The sequence below is a fragment of the Gadus morhua genome, chromosome 18 (assembly GCF_902167405.1).
Source record: "Gadus morhua chromosome 18, gadMor3.0, whole genome shotgun sequence".
Lineage (NCBI taxonomy): Eukaryota > Metazoa > Chordata > Actinopteri > Gadiformes > Gadidae > Gadus > Gadus morhua.
Window position 1 is genome coordinate 8,451,765 of NC_044065.1, and position 22,974 is coordinate 8,474,738.

General features: G+C 46.5%; 2 protein-coding genes across 2 annotated transcripts in view; one reads left to right on the forward strand and one right to left on the reverse strand.

Annotated features, from left to right (window-relative positions):
- Positions 1 to 12,469, reverse strand: part of gas7b (growth arrest-specific 7b) — a 47,803-nt gene extending 35,334 nt beyond the window's left edge. Inside the window, exon 1 of the mRNA XM_030339684.1 lies at positions 11,986 to 12,469. Coding sequence (XP_030195544.1) covers positions 11,986 to 12,165 — 180 coding nt within the window. The 5' untranslated portion in view covers positions 12,166 to 12,469. The remainder of the gene's footprint in view (positions 1 to 11,985) is intronic.
- Positions 12,470 to 15,640: 3,171 nt separating this feature from the next.
- On the forward strand, positions 15,641 to 20,690 carry LOC115531638 (heparan sulfate glucosamine 3-O-sulfotransferase 2). The gene is made up of 2 exons (XM_030340997.1): positions 15,641 to 17,349; positions 19,148 to 20,690. Exons 1-2 carry the CDS (start codon positions 16,877 to 16,879, stop codon positions 19,764 to 19,766), a joined length of 1,092 nt encoding a protein of 363 aa, XP_030196857.1. The 5' UTR covers positions 15,641 to 16,876; the 3' UTR covers positions 19,767 to 20,690.
- The last annotated feature ends 2,284 nt before the right edge of the window (positions 20,691 to 22,974 follow it).

The following is a 22,974-nucleotide window of genomic DNA, read 5'->3' on the forward strand; positions in this document are numbered from 1 at the left end:
CACTATCCGGGGCGGGGGACGTCATGGAGAACGCCATTCTGCCGTACGTTTTGCTAGCCCACGTAAAAATCAACACGTTACATCTGTGTTTTTCGACCCGTTTCGCAGCAGCTGTTGAATCAGCGTCTGGTGATCTCGAGGACATTAAGGGTCCCCTGAAACCACAACGCAATCCAACGGGCCAATGCGACATATTGAAGTCGGCGGAACTTGCGTCTCCTGGCAACGCTTACGGGCTTGGAACACACAGAACGATGCAGAAGTAAACAAAACAAGAGACCCCCTTTGTTGACATCCGTCTGCGTATTGTAAATATACGCGGGGGGTTTCTCTCCCCTCAGATGACAGGAGGTCTTCACCGCCCAAAAGGAACCTCAGAAGTGTCTCTTATTATAGAGAACCCAATAGCTCACAGTGCCTCCATTTCAATTACAGTCCTTTGTTGAGTTTCTCTTTGTGAGAGAGCCATAAATAAACGGCGGCAGTCCAGGGTTAGTCAATGATTGTGGAAACAGATAACCAGGTGGCCGGCCCCGTGCACCATGTGCCTCAACAGAGGGGGTTACCGTTCACTGGCAACGGGCGGCCAGTGTGAACCTGGCAACGCCAAACCGGTTTTTGGTCACGTGATCTTCCAACAAGGACAACACAACACGCAACAATGGTATAAGCTTCCATTGCACGATGGCTTTGTACGATAAACAAATCCTCCAGGGCCGCCACCCTGAACATATGATTCACAAACTGTCTGAATACAGAGCCTACAGTCATGAGGAGGATTGAGTCACCCACTTGTTGGTTTTGAGGAGGAGGAGGAGGAGCAGAGGGCGGAGGTGTAAAATGAGGAAGAGGAGTTGTAGGAGGAGGAGGAGGAAGTGGAGGAGGAGGTGGATATGTAGGAGGCAAAGGAGGAGGAGGAGGAGGAGGAGGAGGAGGAGGAGGAGGAGGAGGAGGAGGAGGAGGAGTAGGTGGAGATGTAGGAGGCAAAGGAGGAGGAGGACGAGGAAGGGGAGGAGGTGGTGGACAGGGAGGAGAAGGAGGAGGAGGAGGATATGCTGCCTCATTAGTTGTCCAGAGTTTCAACACAAAGTCTGACCGCTGGTCTGGTCTAAGCTGCTCTCCCTTTACAAAGTTTCAGAACTAAAGCCGCTCTGTGTGACTCATCAGCTCCTGACCGGTGACTGTGTGCACCGTGCACTGTGTGCATTGGGCCTTCTGGCATGTGTGCGTGTCTATATATAGCAGCACTGTGAGGAGGAGGAGGATGCTGATGGGCGTAAGAGCAGGAATCTGACCTCCGCTGACCCTTGCCAACACCATCCGGATGTGGAACAACATGGGGGCGCGAAAGGGTCAAAGTTCATCGGATCAGCTGTTGAGTTTGCAGATCTTAATACAGCATTCGAGATATAGAATTAGCATTGATCTAGATTCTAGAACCTTGCATTGGGTGGTGTGTGTGCGTGTGCGTGTGCGTGTGCGTGTGTGTGTGTGTGTGTGTGTGCGTGTGTACATGTGCAATTGTGTAAGAGCATTTGTATGTGTTTGTGAGAGCTTGTGTACGTTGGTTTGTGTGCCTGCGTGTGTGTGAGAGCTTGTGTATTTGTGTGTGATCCAATAACACATCAGAACACATTAGCTGAACTAAGGTTACACTTAAGTCAGAGTCCAGTTGAAACAGAGCATCAGAACATTGAAAGTGGATCCCAAACCTTGAACTTCATCTCCTACAGCGGTTGAACCTATCTGTATAGACGGAATAAGCAAAACGCTGTGGGAAGAGGACCGCAGATGGGTTCCGCAGGGCACTGGTCTGCGTAATCCTGACACAGTGTCGTACGTTATGATGTACGAAGCGTCTGAGGACTTTAATGAAATAGTCATTGAAGCACACAGCATGTCTGTTCGACGCGCCCGGTGAACAAAATGTCATATTATGACGGATCTCACGTCTACATCGGGTGCCGTCGCTTCCTGTGTTTCTCTTTGCTTTTTAGGAATAATGCACCACTGAAAGGAATAGAAGAATAGAACAGAAGATAATACAACTTTATTGTCCAGCCTTGGCCGGAAATTAGCTTTTGGTCTCACCTCAGAGACATTAAAGCAGCGCATCACATAAGCACACAAAAATACTTTGATTTATTTTCCCGGCTTGCAGCAGCAGAATAACATTATCTTATGACTGAATGTCATTGAAGGGCCTGAAAAGCGAAAAAATAAAAAAAATACCAAATAAAAAATAAATAAAAAGTTTGACGTTCGTGTCAAACTGTGTTGGAAATCGTCTGCCCTTGCCAAGGACTTCACGTTTCAGCGGCCTCTCCCCTCTCTACCTCCGACCTCAGGTTGTTCCGCCAACCAGAACCGGAGGTGAGGTGACAACGCTGGGTCACACACATACATGTAAGTGGCTGCTTCCCATTTTTTAGTGAACAAATGACCATGTTTCCCTCTTTCTGTCAACCCTGCGACCGTAGCTTCCCTTCTTCTTGTCATCACGACCGGGCCGGCACGCCCCTGTGTTCCTCGAAACAAAACCCTGTTGTGAAAGTACTGACGGGCAGGAGGGTGATGGAAAAAAAACTCACAGAGACACACAAAAAAAAAAAAATCCCCTTTCAATCAGGGGAATTTATCGTGGCAGAAATCCAGATCTTGAAGCATTAGGAGCAGTGGGGCAGTGGGCAGCCCCGGTGCAGGGCCCAGGGACACACTCCAGGGCGACTGCCTAGTGCCTGGTTCAAGGGCACAGGCAGGAGTATTAACCTAACATGTCTTTCGGTTTCAGAACGAAGGGCAGCATATGGTGACTCATTGGTAAAATCGAATTTCTTGTTAGTTCTTGTTTCTCCGATCTCCTCATATACAACGTGATGCTATTTTGGTATTATTTACTTTTTATTATTATCGTAAAAAATGGTTCAGACCAGTTCAAGACCAGAGATAAGCCACAGTAACCTCAGGATAACGTCTAGTCTCATATCACAACATGGCTGTGTTGTTGTAACACCCACAGTCTATCCGGATTTCAGGGATAACCCAAGAAAAACAGAGGGGACACTTTACACCAGAATAATCCACTTAAACATTTAGAAAAACAGAGAAGGCACAGAGAGCCAAAAATGACTTTGTTCAAACCACAAGGACCTGAGGTCAACCGCTGCCAAGTCAACTCTTAAGTACAGACCGTTAGTGAGTGTCTCACGGTACGAGAAGCTATCCAAAACGCTGTTGCTCAAGAGTTATGAGGCTGAGAGAGAGAGAGAGAGAGAGAGAGAGAGAGAGAGAGAGAGAGAGAGAGAGAGAGAGAGAGAGAGAGAGAGAGAGAGAGAGAGAGAGAGAGAGAGAGAGAGATCACTCAGCTAGAGGGTCCGGGGCCACTCTGGGTGTGAGAAACAGCCTGATGTCTCACACACATGTGTCTAAGGATAAGAAATTATTATTATCTGGAGCTGGGGGAGGGAGGGGAGGGAGGGGAGAGGAGAGGAGGGAGAGTACAGGGGAGAGAGGAGAGGGGAGAGAGGAGAGGGGAGAGAGGAGAAAGGAGAGAGGCCAGGGGAGAGGGGGAGAGAAGGGGGAGGAGGGGGAAAGAGGATAGAGGAGAGGGGAGAGGGGAGGGAAGGAAGAGGAGAGGGAAGAGAGGGGAGAGAAGAGGGGAGGGAAGGAGTGGAGAGGAAAGGAAAGGAAAGAAGAGGAGTGACATCAGCACAGATAGGAACAACTGCTCAGCTCCATTTGTAATGGAGGGTTATATCCTAGCTTAAATAAATACATAAAGAGAACGGAACGAGAGAGACCGACAGACATTGATGGCTAGACACAGAGAGAGAGAGAGAGAGAGAGAGAGAGAGAGAGAGAGAGAGAGAGAGAGAGAGAGAGAGAGAGAGAGAGAGAGAGAGAGAGAGAGAGAGAGAGAGAGAGAGAGAGAGAGAGAGAGAGAGAGAGAGAGAGAGAGAGTAGAGCATATCGTTGTTCGGGAGACATTGTTTTGGTTTGGGCAGATGGGGCGGTCTGAGGCGCAGGCCTACTCCCACGTGAACGACACAAAGAAAATACACACTCGGGACGCACACATGTTGGAGCAAACACACATGAAGAAGCACACACTATCTCACGCACTGTTAGAACATAGTCCCGTACCTACTAGGGATGGGCAAAACTATTATTTTCCGTGAATCAGTTCTTCCAGTTCCGTTCAGCTCCTTCCAGCCTACTACTTTCTAATGTTCTGGCGAAATTACCCAGGTTAAGTGTAAATAAGCATATTATATATAAAGTACATACATGCCTTTTTTCCCCTAAATATCCTTAATACATGATGGGGTGCAGTAAGAATTAAATAGGTCGCGGGGAGACGAATCTCTGTTCGTTTGTATATTTTTATTTACGTGACCATATTTTTGTTGCATGTTTAAAAAAAAGAAAAAATAATCAGTTCTCTTGTTTTGGGAATCAGTTCTCGTCGTTGACCTTCGGGATTTGTTCGTTCTCACCGAATCGTTCGCAACCAACCCATCACTAGTACCTACAAATACACACATAGTCACACACACACTTAGAAACATACAGTGAGTGGCATTATTGTCTGCTTCATGCCTCGGCAGATTTCGTAGGAGAGTGTGTCATTGTGTGTGTGTCTATGTATCTGTGTGTGTATCTACGTATCTGTGTGTGTCTCTGTTTGTGTATGTATGTGTGCGTGTGTCTTGGTAGCTGTGCGTGTTTGATTGTGTGTGTGTGTGTGTGTGTTTGCTTCTACGTATCTGTGTGTGTGTGTGTGTGTGTTTGCTTCTACGTATCTGTGTGTGTGTGTGTGTGTGTGTGTGTGTGTGTGTGTGTGTGTGTGTGTGTGTGTGTGTGTGTGTGTGTGTGTGTGTGTGTGTCTATGTATGTATCTATGTGTGCTAGTGTGTGTGTCTTGGTAGCCGTGCGTGTTTCTGTGTGTGTGCGTGTGTGTGTGCATGCTAGAGTGCTCACTCCAAGTAACAAAGACGGTTCTGTGCATCTCCCTCCCTCCCTCCCTCCCTCCCTCCCTCCCTTCCTGGTTATCCTAGATTGCTCAGCCCCGACGCGACGTATGGAGCGTCTCTCGTCAGGACATCTTCGTCTGCCCTGCAGGAGACGTGGGAACAAGAGCCGGGACGATGGCCCGGGACGTGGCAGATAGAGGAACGCTCCAGGAACAACAGGGACCCCAGTGTTCCAGATCCTATCTCTAATCCACAGCTCAGCTTCACGCTCTGGTCTTAAACTCTCCCTGAACCCCACAGGGACGAACACACGAGCGATGATGAAGAGAGATGAGATATAGTTTGACAAGGATCTAATCCGGTTACGACCACATGCCTGCAACGTGACAATTATTTAGAGCGGCGGACGAAGGCCAGCGTGTTTTCCTCGAAATGTTATGCGCTGTTTCATCACTCGTTTTGAGCTTGTTTGATTCTACATCAAAACTAGTTTTATTACTTTGAACTCCATCCAACGCTAAATCAGACAGAGCAATGGCGAAAGCACAGTGATACTACTATAATAATAGTGACCAGTGGTCATATTCGTCAGGTACTTTCCATCCATGTTTCATGATATGTCCCGTGTTCCATGATATTCATCAATGTTCCATGATATTCCACAATGTTCCATGATATTCCACATGTTCCACATGTTCCATGACACCCAGGCTCTGTGACTCAGTGTGTCAGAGCTATGAGCTCAGCCGCGGGAGGGGCTGGGGAAACACCTGGCTGGGAGCAGCAGGCTGTTAGCTATGTAGCGGTTATCCGAGTAGCCTAGCATCTCCACCACAGTAGAGTCTGGACCACCAGACTGCACTTGAGACGTGGGCTACTCCCGTCTCAAGTGCAGTGTCAAAGTGCAGTGTCAAAATCAATTTCTATACTCTCTCTCTCACACACACACACACACACACACACACACACACACACACACACACACACACACACACACACACACACACACACACACACACACACACACACACACACACACACACACAGTTATTAAGTTTCATAATGAACACAGCTTACTCATGACGCTTGAGCAATCGGAAAAAAAGGATTCTGTGGTTTGCTGACAGCCGTTGCCAAGGGTAATAGGGAGATTTTCTTTTAAAGAGCTGTCAAAACATATACCAAAATACAACGTTTTACATTTATAGCATCGTACTATATTCGGAGGGAAAGATGTTCACACACAGAAAGACATCCGGAACATGAAACCATCCAACCAGCCATGTTGAAAAGGTCAAATACTAACATGAAGTCATCAGTACGAATCAAGAAAAGGGGATTTAAGTCGAGGTCAAAATTAGTCCTTCCTCCAGCCGTACACAAACACTGCCCTTTACAAGCCATCCAGATGACCTTTCGCACACAATGGTCCTCCACGCTCAAGCCCCCACGTTGTACCTTGATAACCAGATCAACATTTCAACAGCCTTGTTTTTTCAAAGTCCCTGGAGACCCCCTCTCCCCCCTTCCCTCTCTCTCCAATAGATCCCCATATGGGTCTAGCAGACAGGGGACTCTTACGTGCTGAGTGCCACGTTAATAATTCAGCACTGCAGGGTAGAGTTCCTGATTGGTGGAGGGAATGACCCATGCGGTGACCGTGGCCCGGGGCGGGTAGCTGCGGTCAGCATGGGGCTCTGTATGGAGACCTAAAGTTTGCTGGCTTTCTTCAGCCTGACCAACACAAATGGGGCCGTTTGCTTCGAGCGCTGTTCTGGGTGCAGGAAGTCTTTCACAAACAGACAAAGAAGTCGCAAAACAAAAAAGTCACATGGACCAAATTGAGCTGGAGTGTTGGCGGCGATATGGTGCATATTAAGTCGCCACAAACACTAATGTATCCATCTTTGCTGGATGCTTTTGCCAGCTTTTAATGAATGGGGGCTGTTAGCCAACATCACAGGCAGAAGAGAAGATACAGAAACACATCCGTGTGGCTCTGAAGCCATGACTTATTAAAGTTAGAGGTTCTGGGGGAAGCCCTAAAAGATTTGATTTATATTTACTTGCCAGTTGAATTCCTCGTGAATAGAAATATAAGAAAAACAGAACCTACTTAGAAAGAATAACTTCATTTTTCGTTCATTTTTGGACGGCTGTAAATTATTGCGTAGAGAAGTGTCTCTTAAAATCTGAAAATCTGACAGTTGCCATGGCTGCTAAAAAAGACCCAGTTCCCCTTCTGGTTTTCAATGGGTTTCGTAGTAATAAGTGGTCCGTCTGCCACAGGCTTGAAACACAGCAACGTCGACTGTTGAAAGAAACCCGTGCTTCAGAAGATGTGGTCTGTGAATACAGTCATACAGTCAGCGACCACATACCAATATCTGAACACACTCAATCATGAAAGATTTCAAATCCTGCTTAAAGAACAATGAGTCTCATTCAAAAAAAAGTCAGGGTGGCTGTGCGACATTGGTGTGCCGTGCGTCGCCCCGCTTCCGTGTCATGCTCTGACACCCCTGCCTCTTGATCTTCCCATTCATCTCCTTCTTCCTGGTGAGGTGTTGTCCACTGCACAGCAAACGCACGGCTCATACAGCCGGCGGATAAACAGACTCACTCTGGGGCTTACTCACTGCACCCTGTGTCCCCAGTCGTGCACAGCCAACATTTTTCTATCAAGACTCTGAAACTTTCCCCTTCCTGATATCAATGTGTGTGTATTCATCATCCAGCCTTCAGAGTCAAAAAAACTTCAATTTAAGGCCAAAACTAAATGATGTCACATGCGCATATGGTTAGAGGAATAAATTAAAATCATATGGAGTTATTGTAATAATTACTTATTGAATAGCCTGACACTTTTTTGGACCGATTGGAGTTTCTTTGTCAGACCTGCTATTTATTCTCGGGCTGTATTTGTTGTTTGAAGCGTCTGGCCCAAGGCTGCCGTCACATGACCACTTTATTAATAAAGCAGAAAGAATACCATGTATTTTACTGAGAGAACTGCATCGAAGGCTGCCTGGCAAAGTAGCCGACATATAACAACTGTGTCCTTCTGCAAAGTTACTGCTGTAAGTTTTTGGTCTGAAAGCCCATACAAAACGTCTCTGTCATTGGCCAATCAGGTTCCTCCCTGACAGGCTCTGATAGGGTGGGATTGCCCTGTTTTGAACCAATCAACAAAGTCTTTGTCATGTGGCCATCATTGAAGACACCAAACCATGCACTCGCATCTTTCTTCCTCTCTTCCTCTCTCCCACCCGTACGGACAGGGTGCCTCAGTGTATGAATCGGCATCAACCAATGAATCGATCAATGAATCAAACAAATACATCGTAGACATTTCCCATAACAAAAAGTGTGCATGTGTTTTGTTTCACAAAATGTTGAAAGAGGTCAACGTGTGACACCCACACAGCCCCTGTGTGTACGTGTGGGTGTGTGTGTAAGTGTGTGTCTGTGTGTGTGCAAGTCTGTGTGTGTGTGTGTGTATGTGTGTGTGTGTGTGTGTGTGTGTGTGTGTGTGTATCTGTGTGTGTGTATATGTGTGTGCCATGCAAGAACAGGTTTGGTGTTGAATGACTCATCAGTGGTGTGAAGAACGGGAGCTGTTTGGACCACAAAGCCCCAGTGCTGCCCAGACAATAGCCGGAGTCTCACAGTCGGATCAAAGACCTCCATTGTGGAAGCTACAGAAAAGCCTTGTCTGGGCTGTTTGCACACACACACTCACACACACACACACACACACACACACCCGCACGCGCACACACACACACACCCGCACACAAACACACAGGCACACCCGCACACACACACACACACACCAGACACACACAAAGGCAAAGGCACACCCGCACGTACACACACACACACACACACACACACACACACACACACACACACACACACACACACACACACACACACACACACACACACACACACACACACACACACACACACACACACACACACTGAATATGTGTCCTTTTAGGGATGCAAAAGAGACAGTAATCAAAGGTGATTTCCTGAAAGTGTACAAATTACTTCCCCCCTACGGACAAATCACATTTTTAACTCCCACTTTGAGGCATAAATGTTTTGCAAGTAACGCAATAAGACCTATTGTGATGATGTGGCCTCAGTGTTCTGATGTTCTGCCAACTGCAAAACTATTGAAATTCAGAAATGTGTATTTTATTTTTACTTTAAGAATATATTTAGCTGTTATGCACCCCTTTCTTTCCAACACTTTATAACTTTTTGTTAGAAACGTTGCTCTAAAAATAAAGCATGACTTCCGTACTGACTAACTTACTTACTGACTTAATCCTTGAAAGCCTTGCCATTCATTATAACTTTCAGCCTCATCATCATGGGTCATCTCTGACCCATGATGATAACCCATCACTATTCTGTCTGTTCTTAATTCACTATTCTGTCTGTTCTAGCGTGTTGCGGGTACTGGACTGGATGCCTGGACTCTCCTCATGGATAACCGGCCAGAACCTCATCACCATTTTAATATGATGTGCATGTATTTACCTGTATGTCAATTGTGGCACCCATTGCACTCCTGACCATCTCTGGAAGAAGGGATCCCCTACACTGCGTTTCTTCTCAAGATTTCTTCCTTGCTGATTCAAGGGAGTTTTTTCTTGCCCGTGTGGGGGCATGGGTAAAGGGGGGTGTCACAAATATTTGGCCTGTTAAGCCCTTTGAGACTGTAATGGTGATTAAGGGCTATACAAATACAATTGAATTGAATTGAATCTCTGGATGCAAAACCTTGATTTTCTAGCTCAGCAAGTGCCACATAACGCATCACATCCTGTGGGTATGTGATGATGAACACACAGGTCGGGTGAGAGCCCAGGCTGTCAGTCTGGTGGAGCAGGTCTAGACCTCCCCCTCACATTGACAGATGTCTTTGTATTGATCAGAATGTTCAACACAAGCAGTTCCTTTATCACATCACATAGATAGCAAGCCCTGCGACCCGGGAGGAAGCCACAAACATGGTTCCTCTAAAATTAATCAAGTACACTAAAAGCAATGTTCTAGTGATGTTTCATCTACTATACAACACCTTGACAAAAAGTGATTCAGTCGTATGCACTTTCATTTGTATGTCAATGTGATGAATGCTATTCTTAAGGTTTTAACGATAATGTGCCTATTTGTCACAACTGCATAATAAAATTATATTGACTATGCCCAAGTGGAAAGAGACATGAGGAAGTGTGTATGGCTTGAGGATGTGGTGTTTATTTCATCGTCACTTCGTTTTTTGGTATTCAACACAAATCTTTAACCACGTCCCGCCTGGCATTCTCCCTGTGCAGTCTTTGTGAAATGCTCTCCATGACAGACTGCTCCCCAGTCGTCGGAAGGACTCTGTAAGACTTCAAGCTGGCCCAGGCGATCCTAGTTCCAAATCACCAAATACTCAATTCCTACCCCTTTCTGTCAAGTGCACGTTGGCATATCAATGTGGATCGACAAGGCCCACAAAACTTTAGGCTTTCGATTTTACAATTATGCACAATTTAGGAGAAATATACATGCAATATTTGTATATTGAGGAGTTTCCACCATGATTAAGATCATGTAATGTGCGTCCTCTCTCTCTCTCTCTCTCTCTCTCTCTCTCTCTCTCTCTCTCTCTCTCTCTCTCTCTCTCTCTCTCTCTCTCTCTCTCTCTCTCTCTCTCTCTCTCTCTCTCTCTCTCTCTCTCTCTCTCTCTCTAAGATTACAGATCATCAAGTGGGTTCCACTGTTTCCAAACAAATGCCATTCCCTGAAGCAATTTCCACATCATGCCAATGAAATACTGATTTGGACTTTTTGGCATTTTCAGAAGAGTAAATTATGAATATTCTTCTGCCTGTGTGTGGAGTTGATCCCTTTTCCTGAATGTCACAAGGCTGTCATAGTAGGGTGGAAAGCTCCTGTCGCAGTTTGTGGAAGGATGGAACGGGAGGGAGGGAGGGGGAGAGAGAGAGAGAGAGAGAGAGAGAGAGAGAGAGAGAGAGAGAGAGAGAGAGAGAGAGAGAGAGAGAGAGAGAGAGAGAGAGAGAGGACAAAGGGTAGAGGGGAGAGACATGGAGAGCAAGGGAGAGGGCTAAAAAGAGAGAGAGCAAGGAAGATATTAAGGAGGGTCAAGAGACAGAGATCAAGATAGAGGGTGAAAGAGAGTGAGAGAGAGGCAAGGAAAGAGATGGAGAGAATGAGATAAAAGGTGAGGTGAAACACACACACACAGAGAGAGAGAGGCAAGGAAAGAGATGGAGAGAATGAGATAAAAGGTGAGGTGAAACACACACACACACACAGAGAGAGAGAGAGAGAGAGAGAGAGAGAGAGAGAGAGAGAGAGAGAGAGAGAGAGAGAGAGAGAGAGAGAGAGAGAGAGAGAGAGAGAGAGAGAGAGAGAGAGAGAGAGAGAGAGAGAGAGAGAGAGAGAGAGAGAGAGAGAGAGAGAGAGAGAGAGAGAGAGAGAGAGAGGAGAGAGAGAGAGAGAGAGAGAGAGAGAGAGAGAGAGAGAGAGAGAGAGAGAGAGAAATCAGAGCTCATGTGGTCGTGTAGGCTTGACCATGGTTACAGAGAGCAACACGCCTCCTGTTCGCCCTGCCCTGGTGCACACAGACAGAAGAGCGAAGAATTCCGCTGGAATGTGTGAGGAATGAGGAAGTGTGGGGGCTTCCAGGCAGACGCTAACCCCAACCCAGTCAGTCAATGATTGATTAGCAAAGTGACAAATCATAGAAAACCCCCATCTGTGTTGCAGACAGTTTCACTTAGCCTACTAACAGCGTCATATGTAGTTCACATTTTAAGAAAAGGAGGAGTGGGCGAAAGGAACTTTTTATGAAGAAAAAAATATACATTGATACATTTGATACCACTGATTTCACAGGTGATACATTTATACCACCAGTGGGTGTCCGCGCAAGTCACGCAAACCGTTTATTGAGCACCCAGGCGTCGAGCAGCCTTACCTCCAGCACCTGAACATAACTGGATGGAAACCACCCTGTGGCTCCATCCTTCTCGCCCTCCCACCAGCCTCCCGGCAGGGCTTGGACGATCTTGATCCTGTCTCCCGCCTCGAAGGTCAGTCCCTGCTGGTGCTGGTCCCCGCTAAAGGGGTATAAACTTTTGCAGTAACATCCGGACATCTCCAACGCCGATCAATCCCCGTATAGTTGCACTCCCTCTCCGGTCAGTGTGACGAGCCCCTTTCGAAGAGAAAACTTTTTTAGAAAAGGGACGTTTCTTGAAGAAAGAAAACCCGTGAAATGTCGATTAACACGCGGACGTGAGTAACATGTTAAGGATCTGAGTGTAACTCGATTTAAAACGGGTCAAAGCGACAGGTTATCCCGCTGTCTGCTCTTGTCTTGTCGTGTGTGCGAGTAGTCCTGTACTGCGAGTTGAAGTTAGCCGCGCCTGCTCTTCCAGCGACTGGCAAGTCAAACATATGCGCCCCTTCAGGTTCTGCTCTGCCATAAACAAAGCGCCGTCACACATCACACCGAGGATGAGGAGGATGGTGACGAGGATGATGATGATGGTGATGGTGATGGTGATGATGATGATGGTGATGATGATGAAGAGGATGAGGATGATGGTGATGATGCAATAGGCCAGTTTAAGCATTTTTGCCAGGCTATTGATTTATTTGTTTGCTGTAAAACAATACTTTGATCCATAAACATTTTGGGATCAATTCTATCGTTCCAGTTTAGTTCTTCGGGTAAAACAATAGATCTGTTTGCGGATAGCCTGCTTGTGATTAATCACATCTTGCTCGGGTTTAATTATTTGTAATTTATCTGGTTATAAACATTAGTTCACATGAATTGTAACTTAACTTAGCATAAATGTATTTAGACATAGATAGATAGATACAGACAGACAGACAGACAGACAGACAGACAGACAGACAGACAGACAGACAGACAGACAGACAGACAGACAGACAGACAGACAGACAGACAGACAGACAGACAGACAGACAGACAGACAGACAGACAGATAGATAGATAGATAGATAGATAGATAGATAGATAGATAGATAGATAGATAGATAGATAGATAGATAGATGGATGGATATTTGTATGCTGTGTGCTCTCCATGTTACACCATGCTCAGACTCCACCAGCCCTACAGCGCCCCCTATGGGAAAACTGAACATGCGTTCTGAGTCTGACGTCATGAGTTAAAGGCAGTAAAGAGTTGCGTCTGAGGAAACCAGCGGTTTCAAACCGCGGGGTCGTTATCTTTAGTCGGTTATTGTTTCTCATGGGAGGAGTTGAGTAGAGATAAGTAGCTAACCCTATAGATCTCTGAATTCTTTGTACTACTGTTGATATTTTTTGTTCTAATGTTAACGTTTTTATTATCTTATTCCATATAGTTTATTACATAAATCATATGTAATTCTGAAGCTTTCGATTAGTTTAATTCAATAATAGCATTTTCATATGGCCTAAGTAAGGCAAGTAAAGGGAAGATGTTGTGTTCTCTGCCATTCTGACAGGCACCATTGGGTGGCACTGGTGTCATTGCTATAACTGCCTGGTATAGCGAAGCGACGCTACCTTGGGTGAACTTTAAAAAATACAAATCTGCAACAAAATAGTTGTCAACGATGACATTTGAGAGAAGAAATAGGACTAACATCAATAAATGATTTGAGTTTTGCAAAGAGTATTTATTTAAATTGCTTCAAAAGTTTCGATATGCAGTGATGCTGTCCTATATGAATCTTTTGCTTCCTCTTTGTTCAGATTAAATTGTGTTTGGATTGAATTACATGATTCTCGTGCATCCGGTTCTAAAGCGATGGCCAGTTAAACAAAGATACATAAGAAAAATGAGACTCAATCAAAACACATAGCAAAAGTATTGATTATTGCTTTGAGAATATTAATATAAAATTTCATGAATCATTTAATATAAAGATTTGAAGAACCCAGTACCTGGCCAGCAACAGGGTCTTAAACTTGGAACAAGAAAAACAAAATCTTTCCACAGAGTGTAATAATAGTAGTCAGTAGTCATTAAATATAGATAGAAAATATGAGTAACTGCGTACATTGGATATACTTGTATATTACTATTAGGCAGTTTCTAGATGTAGAGCTCCAGTGGGAACAGCTTTTTGCCTAAGTGTGTGTGTGTGTGTGTGTGTGTGTGTGTGTGTGTGTGTGTGTGTGTGTGTGTGTGTGTGTGTGTGTGTGTGTGTGTGTGTGTGTGTGTGTGTGTGTGTGTGTGTGTGTGCGCGTGTGTGCCTGTGTGCGTGTGCGTGTGCGTGCAATTCTTTCTTTAACCACCAGACACTAGGCCTATCAGTTCGTTAATTTTACCCCTCATGAACATGAATTGTTTGCCACCTGTGTCGTGAACTGTTTATTAAGTCTGCAGTTTCGGTTGCGCCTCGTCAGTCCGCACAGCCTTTGGAACTATACTTCCGTGCGTCGTCGTCTCTATATTTTTATATTTTCACATTTTTCAGCTTATGTTTACTTAAAAGATATTTTGGAGCAAAGACTTGAGCCTGCATGCACTTTTTCTACTGCAGCTATTGAGGCTACTCCTTCCGAAAATGTCGGAACTATTTTTAAAAAATATAGGCCTAACCCACCCATCCACAAGTCAATCAATCGAGGGATTTTCCCACAATAAATAGTTTTATTCTGGTGGACAAAGGTTGTATTTACTTTTGCATAAACTGCAACGTTATCTGTGTCGGCTTCCTATCTTTGAACTCTAACATAGACCTCTCTTTCAATTAAACGATGGGGGGGAAACCATAGCCCTACAGTCTGATTAGTATACAAAGACACCCAAAGGGGCTTTTAAACGAGCAATTAAGTTGTGGAGGAGTCAGTATCCCAATGATCGAAATCAAGGCCATCTCTGTACACAATGCATCTACTGTTTTTTAGCAATTCTTACAACCAAAAGCTACAAAAGTGCTAGCAAAACATTACATTTACAAACAGAACCATAAATCCTCAACTCTATATTGCCTTAATCATGTGTGTGTGTGTGTGTGTGTGTGTGTGTGTGTGTGTGTGTGTGTGTGTGTGTGTGTGTGTGTGTGTGTGTGTGTGTGTGTGTGTGTGTGTGTGTGTGTGTGTGTGTGTGTGTGTGTAAGTGAAAGGCTCCGTGAGAATATTTTTTGGACTGTGCCGCATTCTGAAAGAGGGCTCTCGTGGCTCTTTTCTAATCAATCAGGACATATCTTCCCTGATTGGTTCGGGGAAACCGTCTTTCCCGTAAATCACAGGTGTGTGAAATGCGAAGCTTCTCAATGGCGGATCAATGTGAGGGAGGGAGCAGAGAGGGAGCGAACCCACAAGTCGGCCCTTAAGCACCCTTTAGAGTCAAATTTTAGATTACATTTTTAATTGTGGCTGATTTATCCGTGGTTTCCCTTTTGTTCCCCTTCTGTGAATTCAGTGGCCATGGCAGTTTACACGGTGACTGGCGTGTGTCCCGTTGTGGGTCCTCTCGCCCCCTTAGTTCTGCCGTCCCCTGGCGGATTTATCCCTGAAAAATGTTAGCTGGAGACTCGCCCACTAGCCATGCGCCGGGCCGATTATAACATTTAATCAGCGCGGGAGATCGCCTCGCACGTTTAGATTCATCCGCCCTCTTTTTCCCGGGAAATCTCATCGTTGAGACGGATTGCTGCGCGAGCCTCACCGACCGGCCAATCAATCATTCTTTAATCAGAGGCCGCGCGGACAGACTCCTCCCACTTCCAGCCCCTCTTCTCGCTTTGGCTTCGTGCTCTGTGCCACGTGCCATCATCTCATCGCGGCGGATGACTCCAACCCCACTACCACTTTCTACTCCGAATGGTTCTGTGTTCGATTCCCTGGGGTCCATGTAGACCTGCAGTCAGGCATAACTCATCTAATTTCATTCATTTTATTCTACATTCACCCAAACCTCACTACTTATCCCACATTGACAATACTAAAGGGGAAGATGTCTATTTTCGAATTAGGATAGTGCTATCCCACGTGTATTTCAATACGCGTTCTGCAACGTCAACGTTTCTGCAAGAAAAATGCTGAAAAGTTAGACCACTGACACCGCGTTCACCATTGTTCCGATTTGGAACAACTATTATGCCAAATGTATTACATTTTATATTGAGATCCCTGTGTAGTTTTTTCTATCGGTTTATTTTGTTCTCATAATATTCGAATTGCTATTTGAAAAATAAAAACACACAGAAGTTAGTTGTCTGCGGTGTAAGCCTATCAAACATAATTCTACTGAAACGAAATGAACTAATAATGTCATTGTTAAAGGTTTTATGATGACTCATACCAAGAATGATATGTATAGGCCTAATTATTTACAATCCAAAACGGAACAACGCAAGGGCACAGGGGCTTATGTGTACTAACAAACAAAACCATTAATTCACTTTGTTGCGCCACAATGGATGGACTAGACCAGAGCTCTGCGTAACGCCTCATCAATAACGCACTCCCGCTAAAACGTTACTTTTTCAATTCAAAGACGCTATGATGTCACGTGGGGGGAGATCATTTTTCCCGGGGCATGACGGTCTCTGGGAGAGGAGCGCGCTCCTCTTCTTTGACACCCTCGTGCGCTATGGCAATGGCTCCAAGCTGGACGTCGCCGCCGGAACTTGAATCAAACCCGCGTTTCGTTGTAGACCTTCGGTGGCGAGACCTTAACGCAGCAACTATTGCGCGCCAGCTAGCAAATTAAATTATTTCTCTATTTACGGTTAAAAAAAAAGTGCTGAACGTCCAGATCTAGATTGAAGTCAACCCGAGCGCACGCAGCGCGAGATCAGACGGAATAAAAGATGCGCGGTCCATATCCACGGAGATATGGCATGCGCGCTCCTCAACGGTCGAGCGGTGCCGTCCTCACCTCGGCTCATCCCGACCTGCCTGTGCGTGTTTTCCTTCCTCGTGACATACCTGTGCTACTCTGCATTGTTTTCTGCTGATGCGGTCATCATGCAAGCGCCGGGAGACCTGCCGCGCGGCTGCCGGCGCTCTCCGGTTGACGGTGGCGGGAAAAGGCGCCTCCAGAAATCGGTCTCGTGCGTTTTACCTTTCGAGGAGGGGGAGCGCGACCCTGTGCGTGCGCTACCCCGCCGGAACGATACGCTGAGCTCCCCGCCGGTGACCGCAAAGTTTGGGAATAAGAAGTTACCGAATGCCATCATCGTCGGCGTGAAGAAGGGCGGCACGCGCGCAGTTCTGGAGTTTATCAGGATTCACCCTGACGTGCGCGCGGTCGGCACCGAGACTCACTTCTTCGACCGGAACCACGACCGCGGACTGGACTGGTACAGGTAACTCATGCAAACACGCATTTACTGCGTTCATATTTTACCATCACCTACAAATAAATAAAAGTAATTCATAAATAATTCAACATGAAAAATAATATAGTAAAACAGATTTGTAAGAAATGTTTCACTCAGACTAAAGTGTGTGACTCAACAGAAGTTGGATCAGTAGAAAACAACTCCACTTACTCCATCTCGGTAAATTTCCCTTGACCTTCCCCTGGTGTGGTCAGGTGACCCGAGCGCTCCTTTATTCATTCATCTAGTAGTTATCAACAGAAAACCTTATTCTGGTTAGAACGGCTCCTCCTACTCCTCTCTCACAATCTACTGCCTCAAAGTCTACTTCTCTACACTACTACTTTACTCAAACTGCACTCCGTTGTCTTTGTCTAAAACTCGGCACTATTCTATACCCTATCCTATAGTCTATCTACTACATCATTGTGTACTCTATTCCACTGTCTTCTATTATATAACTCCACTCAAACCCTCATTATATTGTACTGTATTCCAGTATATTCTATACTCTACTCTACTGTCTACTCTATCCTACTGTTAAACTGCAGTCTGAACTTGACCGCTCTGTTGGCTCTACCCTGAGAAGCTCTTCTATGCGCTACACACGTCTCTAATAGGCTAGCAGGCTCTTCCAATGCTCTGCTGTCGGCTGTACTCTGTGCCACTCTACTCTGGTCCACTGTACTGTACCATCCACTTTATTCTCTACTTCACTGTCTAAATGAATCTCTACTCTATCCTACTGCTCGGTGCAGTAGAATAGAATGTGCTATACACCGTTTCTACTGTGTTCTACCCTATCTTTTCTCCTCATATACTCTACTTTGTTCCGCCCCCCCCCCCCCCCCACAAAACAATCAGTAGAACTTTTCCCAGCTTCAGAAGTGCTCCGTCGATGTAAATGTCGTGGGGGTTTGCTACGCGGTGTGTCAGTGGGGAGCGTCCTACTTTCAGGGTCTCCTCCGTATCTCCTGCCGTTGATTTATTACCCGCGCCGGGGCTGATTTCTGGGGTGACGCCGGGGCCTGCCTGACAGCCGCCCGCTCCTCCACGCACGCAGAGCCCGAACTGGGTTGGCAGCCCAAGAGGAACTTCTTTATGCAAGTGGCGTCCGCCAAGCGCTGGCCTAAATACACACGGAATACACAGAAAATACACTGCTACTACGCGCTAAACAGACACCGTCGACACACAAACTGTAACGGTTCAGACAGTGGAGCTCTAGGAGACAATCCACTCATCTTTAATCATGAGGGCTCCAACCACCAATTATCTTGGTTGACGACATTGTCTGTCGATGAAATCGTTAATCGATGTGCATTCAACATATTAGATATACGTTTACATATGAGCTATATTTATCAGACTTACCTATATTTATTCTGTCTTTTGTTTATGGTATTGTTGACTATTTGCTTTGACTTTACTGCTGTTTAAATTCTGCATTCTCTTTGCAAAAAGTGTGTGTAATATGTTGAACATCTATTACTTTATTTTATTCCTGATATAACCTCTCCTTTATATTCTGACCAGCTGTGATGGACAGGTCATATGTGATGAAGCAGCCTCTAGCTGTGATAAAGGTCAGGGTGTAGCTGTAATAAGGACCCGAGGTGTGTGAGGACAGTTTGGAACTGGTAAAGGACAGAGCGTAATGATGATAAAACACAGACTGCAACAATGATAAAGGACAGGATTTAACTTTAATTAAGGACAGACTCTAACTGTGTTGAAGGTCCGACTGCAGCTGTGATTCGCTCACGATTTGCTTTGTGTCCAGGAGCCTGATGCCTCGGACCCTGGAGGGCCAGATCTCCATGGAGAAGACCCCCAGCTACTTCGTGACCGCCGACGCCCCTCGCCGCATCGCCGCCATGTCCCGCCACACCAAGCTCATCGTGGTGGTCCGCGACCCGGTCACCCGCGCCATATCGGACTACACCCAGACCCTGACCAAAACGCCGGACCTGCCCAGCTTCCAGGAGCTGGCCTTCCTGAACCAGAGCCAGGGTCTGGTGGACGTCTCGTGGAACGCCATCCGCATCGGCCTGTACGCCCTGCACCTGGAGTGCTGGCTGCGCCACTTCCCCCTGGAGCAGATCCACTTCGTCAGCGGCGAGCGGCTCATCACCGACCCGGCCGGCGAGCTGGGCCGGGTGCAGGACTTCCTGGGCCTGAAGCGCATCGTTACCGACAAGCACTTCTACTTCAACCGCACCAAGGGCTTCCCCTGCCTGAAGAAGCCCGAGAGCAGCGTGTCGCCGCGCTGCCTGGGCAAGTCCAAGGGCCGCACCCACGTCCAGATCGACCGCGAGGCCGTCGAGCAGCTCCGGGACTTCTACCGGCCGCACAACGTCCGCTTCTATGAGATGGTGGGGTTTGACTTCAGATGGGACTAACCCAGGGGGCGGATGCTGAGAGTTATCGGAGAGAATCCGGCCAGCTCTGCTCATTCCAACTTCCGAAAAGAAATATCCGATCTCTTAATTGATGTGTATGTCGGCTGGCCGTCCCCCCAAGGAACACTAATACAGACGCGAACCATGAAGTACAAGATGACCAGGAGATGTAATTCCCTCTCTCGCTACGAACCACACATCTTAAGTTCCCCCCTCCAGCTGTTCTCCCTCATGAGATGAGAACACCTGCAAACAAAGTTAAGATGGGAACAATTCCAGTAGGATGGACGCTTAAAAGTGGCACAGAAAGGTTCTTGTCGCATGGCTTTCAAAATAAAAGCGCACAATTAGCTTGTTTCCCAGCTGGGAGGGTAGGCTAGCTGGCCTGCGGTTCATTTCTCCATACTGGGAACCAGTGTGTGAGGGCTGCTTTGAACAACGAAGAGGGGAGATTCACTGGCTTCAATTCCAAATGTCACGTTAGCTATTTAGCGGTTCAGGATGTTAGCTCATGCTGCTTACCAGCTTCTCCGTTGGCTGACGGGTGGATTAGGACGAATCTACGGATGAGTTGGATTAGTTCCCGTTGAAACCTGCTGCACTAATCAAAACAGGGATTAGAGAGAGACCCTGGAAATGTCAGAGCTGTCTTCTCGGAGGACTAGCGTGGAGATGCCTCAACGCTATACCCTAAGCAGGGTATATTTTGGATTATATTCGCTGTATTCATAGCATGAGTAGGATGTCTTGTGAATGCAACAACCAACGCTTCAGTCGTAAGGACTTTATGATGGCTGTGATTATGCAGAATTAAAACCTTGCTAATTTTTCTGTAACTTTAAGATGTAAGATCTGCTCTCGTATCATGTCCACCAACACCTCACGGGCCGCACATAGAAAACTAATAAATGAATCCTCACCTCACGTCTCTCTCTGATGACTCCTGGCGCTCAGCTCCGATGTTTCCTCACAACATGTTGAGGGTCTGGTTGTTTGTGGCGGTTGGTCAATACGTTGACTGACACTTCTAGGAACCGAGGGTGGCTGGTTCCTCCTCGCCTGAAGTCCTGTTGGTTCCTTGGGCGAGACCTTACCCCTCCCCCTTGTTTTGAAGGGGTAAGAGGAAGGGGTAGGGGTAAGGGGTAGAAATGGGGGGCCTTACACTCTTCACTTTGAATGTGAAATTGAAGATGCGATAGAAACCCAAGTCTTTATGTTTCTACAGCCTGAACCACTATGCCTTCCATTCCAAACAGGGTAAAAGTAAACGTGTAACAAGGTAAGTGGGATTTCCACCAGGTTCCACAGTTTTCCTCAGAGACCCGCCCAGGGATGCTGTTGAGTATCAGTTGAGGTTTCTTTCGGATTTATTATTCTGATCACTAATCAATGACAGCCCCGATGCCACCAAGTTGTGGCACTTATCACATCTCAGCCGGGACTGTTTGACACATGGAGATGGGAGGTTTGGGCGGGCCGCGTGGCGGTGAATACTAAAACCTCCTGCTGGTCCGACAGAACAGGGGAGTCATCAGCCACACGTCGTCTGAGAAGATGTCAACACGTCAGATGCACAATACAGTCTGCAAATGATGTTAACCGGTTCTCTCTTCACGCAAGGTGGAAAACCTTGCAGACGTGTATTATAACAAAACAGTTTGTTGAGGTAGGGGTTCAGCCACCTGCTATTAGTTTACTGTTCTTTAACAGGAAACACTGTAGTACCACTCTTTCCTCTCTGATGGTAGATGAGGGATGGTGTGGATGTTGGCATCACAAGTTTCTAAAGACATGAATTAATTCATATTTATAAAGTAAAACTTCTTGATTAAATGGATTCCACACAGTTTGATGATCCAATAGATGCGGAGAGAGGGAGGGAGAAAAGTAGAAAGGAAGAGAGATGTCAAGGGAGGCAGCAGGGGAAGCGGGAGAGAGAGCAGAGTGTATTGAGGGCAGATGTGTTTCGTTTCTCCAGAGTACCGTACTCTCTGTGGGCTAGAAAATCAGAGAGTCTGGTCCTACTGAATCCTGATGTTCAGAGCTCTAGAGGGGAGCAGGAAAACTCACTTCTCCGCAAACATCACTTCACTGTTTTACACTCTGCCTAACCAACCCCTGAGATACTTTCTCTCTTTCTCTCTTGCTGTCTCTCGCGCTGGCTCACTCTTGCTCGCTCACCATCTCTATCTCTATGTCCCTATTCCTCTCCATCTCACACTCTCTCTCTCTCTCTCTGTCACAGCCTTCATTAAACTCCCACATTCTCTGGGAGAGCGCACTGTGTGTGTGTGTGTGTGTGTGTGTGTGTGTGTGTGTGTGTGTGTGTGTGTGTGTGTGTGTGTGTGTGTGTGTGTGTGTGTGTGTGTGTGTGTGTGTGTGTGTGTGTGTGTGTGTGTGCGTGTGTGTGTGTGTCAGCTCTGTCTCCATATTCTCCAGCTGTCAGGTGAGTCCAGATTGCTGCCGTACTCCTTCGCCTCCCACTGCTCCTCTCTTTGCTATCTCTGCTACTCCTCCTCTTCATCTTCCCTACTCTTCCTCATCATCCTCTTCCTCCTCCTGCTTTTTTCTATTAACTCTCCTCCTGCTTTTCTTCCATCCTCATGCCCCTCTCTTGCTCCTTGTATCGCACACATGGGTCCTCATTAGGCCTACTGGCTGGCGTCCTCCTCCTACTTCTCCTCCTCCTCCTCCTCCTCCTGCTCCTAGTGAGGGACTGATTAGACTGAACGACTCTGGGGAAAACCTGCAGGTCAAATCTCCTCTCCTTTTCTCTAGCTCTATATCGGTACCCCCCTCTCCTTTATCACCTCTCTCGTTTTCTCCAACCATATATTGAGACCGCTTTCTCTCTGCCTTTCTCTACCGCTATCGCTGCTTCTCTCCTTTTATCTAACTCTCTATTGCTACCACTCTCACCTTCCCTACCACTCTCATATTTTCTCTTCCTCTATTTCTACCTCTCTCTCTCTCAATCCATTTCTCTACTTCTCCGTCACCACCTCTCTCTCTTTTCTCCTTTTTTTCTTTCTCTCTATGGCTACCTCCCTCTCCTTGTTCTGTCCCCATCTCTCTCTCCCTCTCTTTCCCTCTCTGCATCCCCCCTCTCTCTCTTTATCCCTCCATCCCTCAACTCACTCCCCCGCCTCTCTCTAGATCACTATCTTTTGTCTCTTTCGTCCTCTCTCTCTCTCTCTCTCACTCCCAC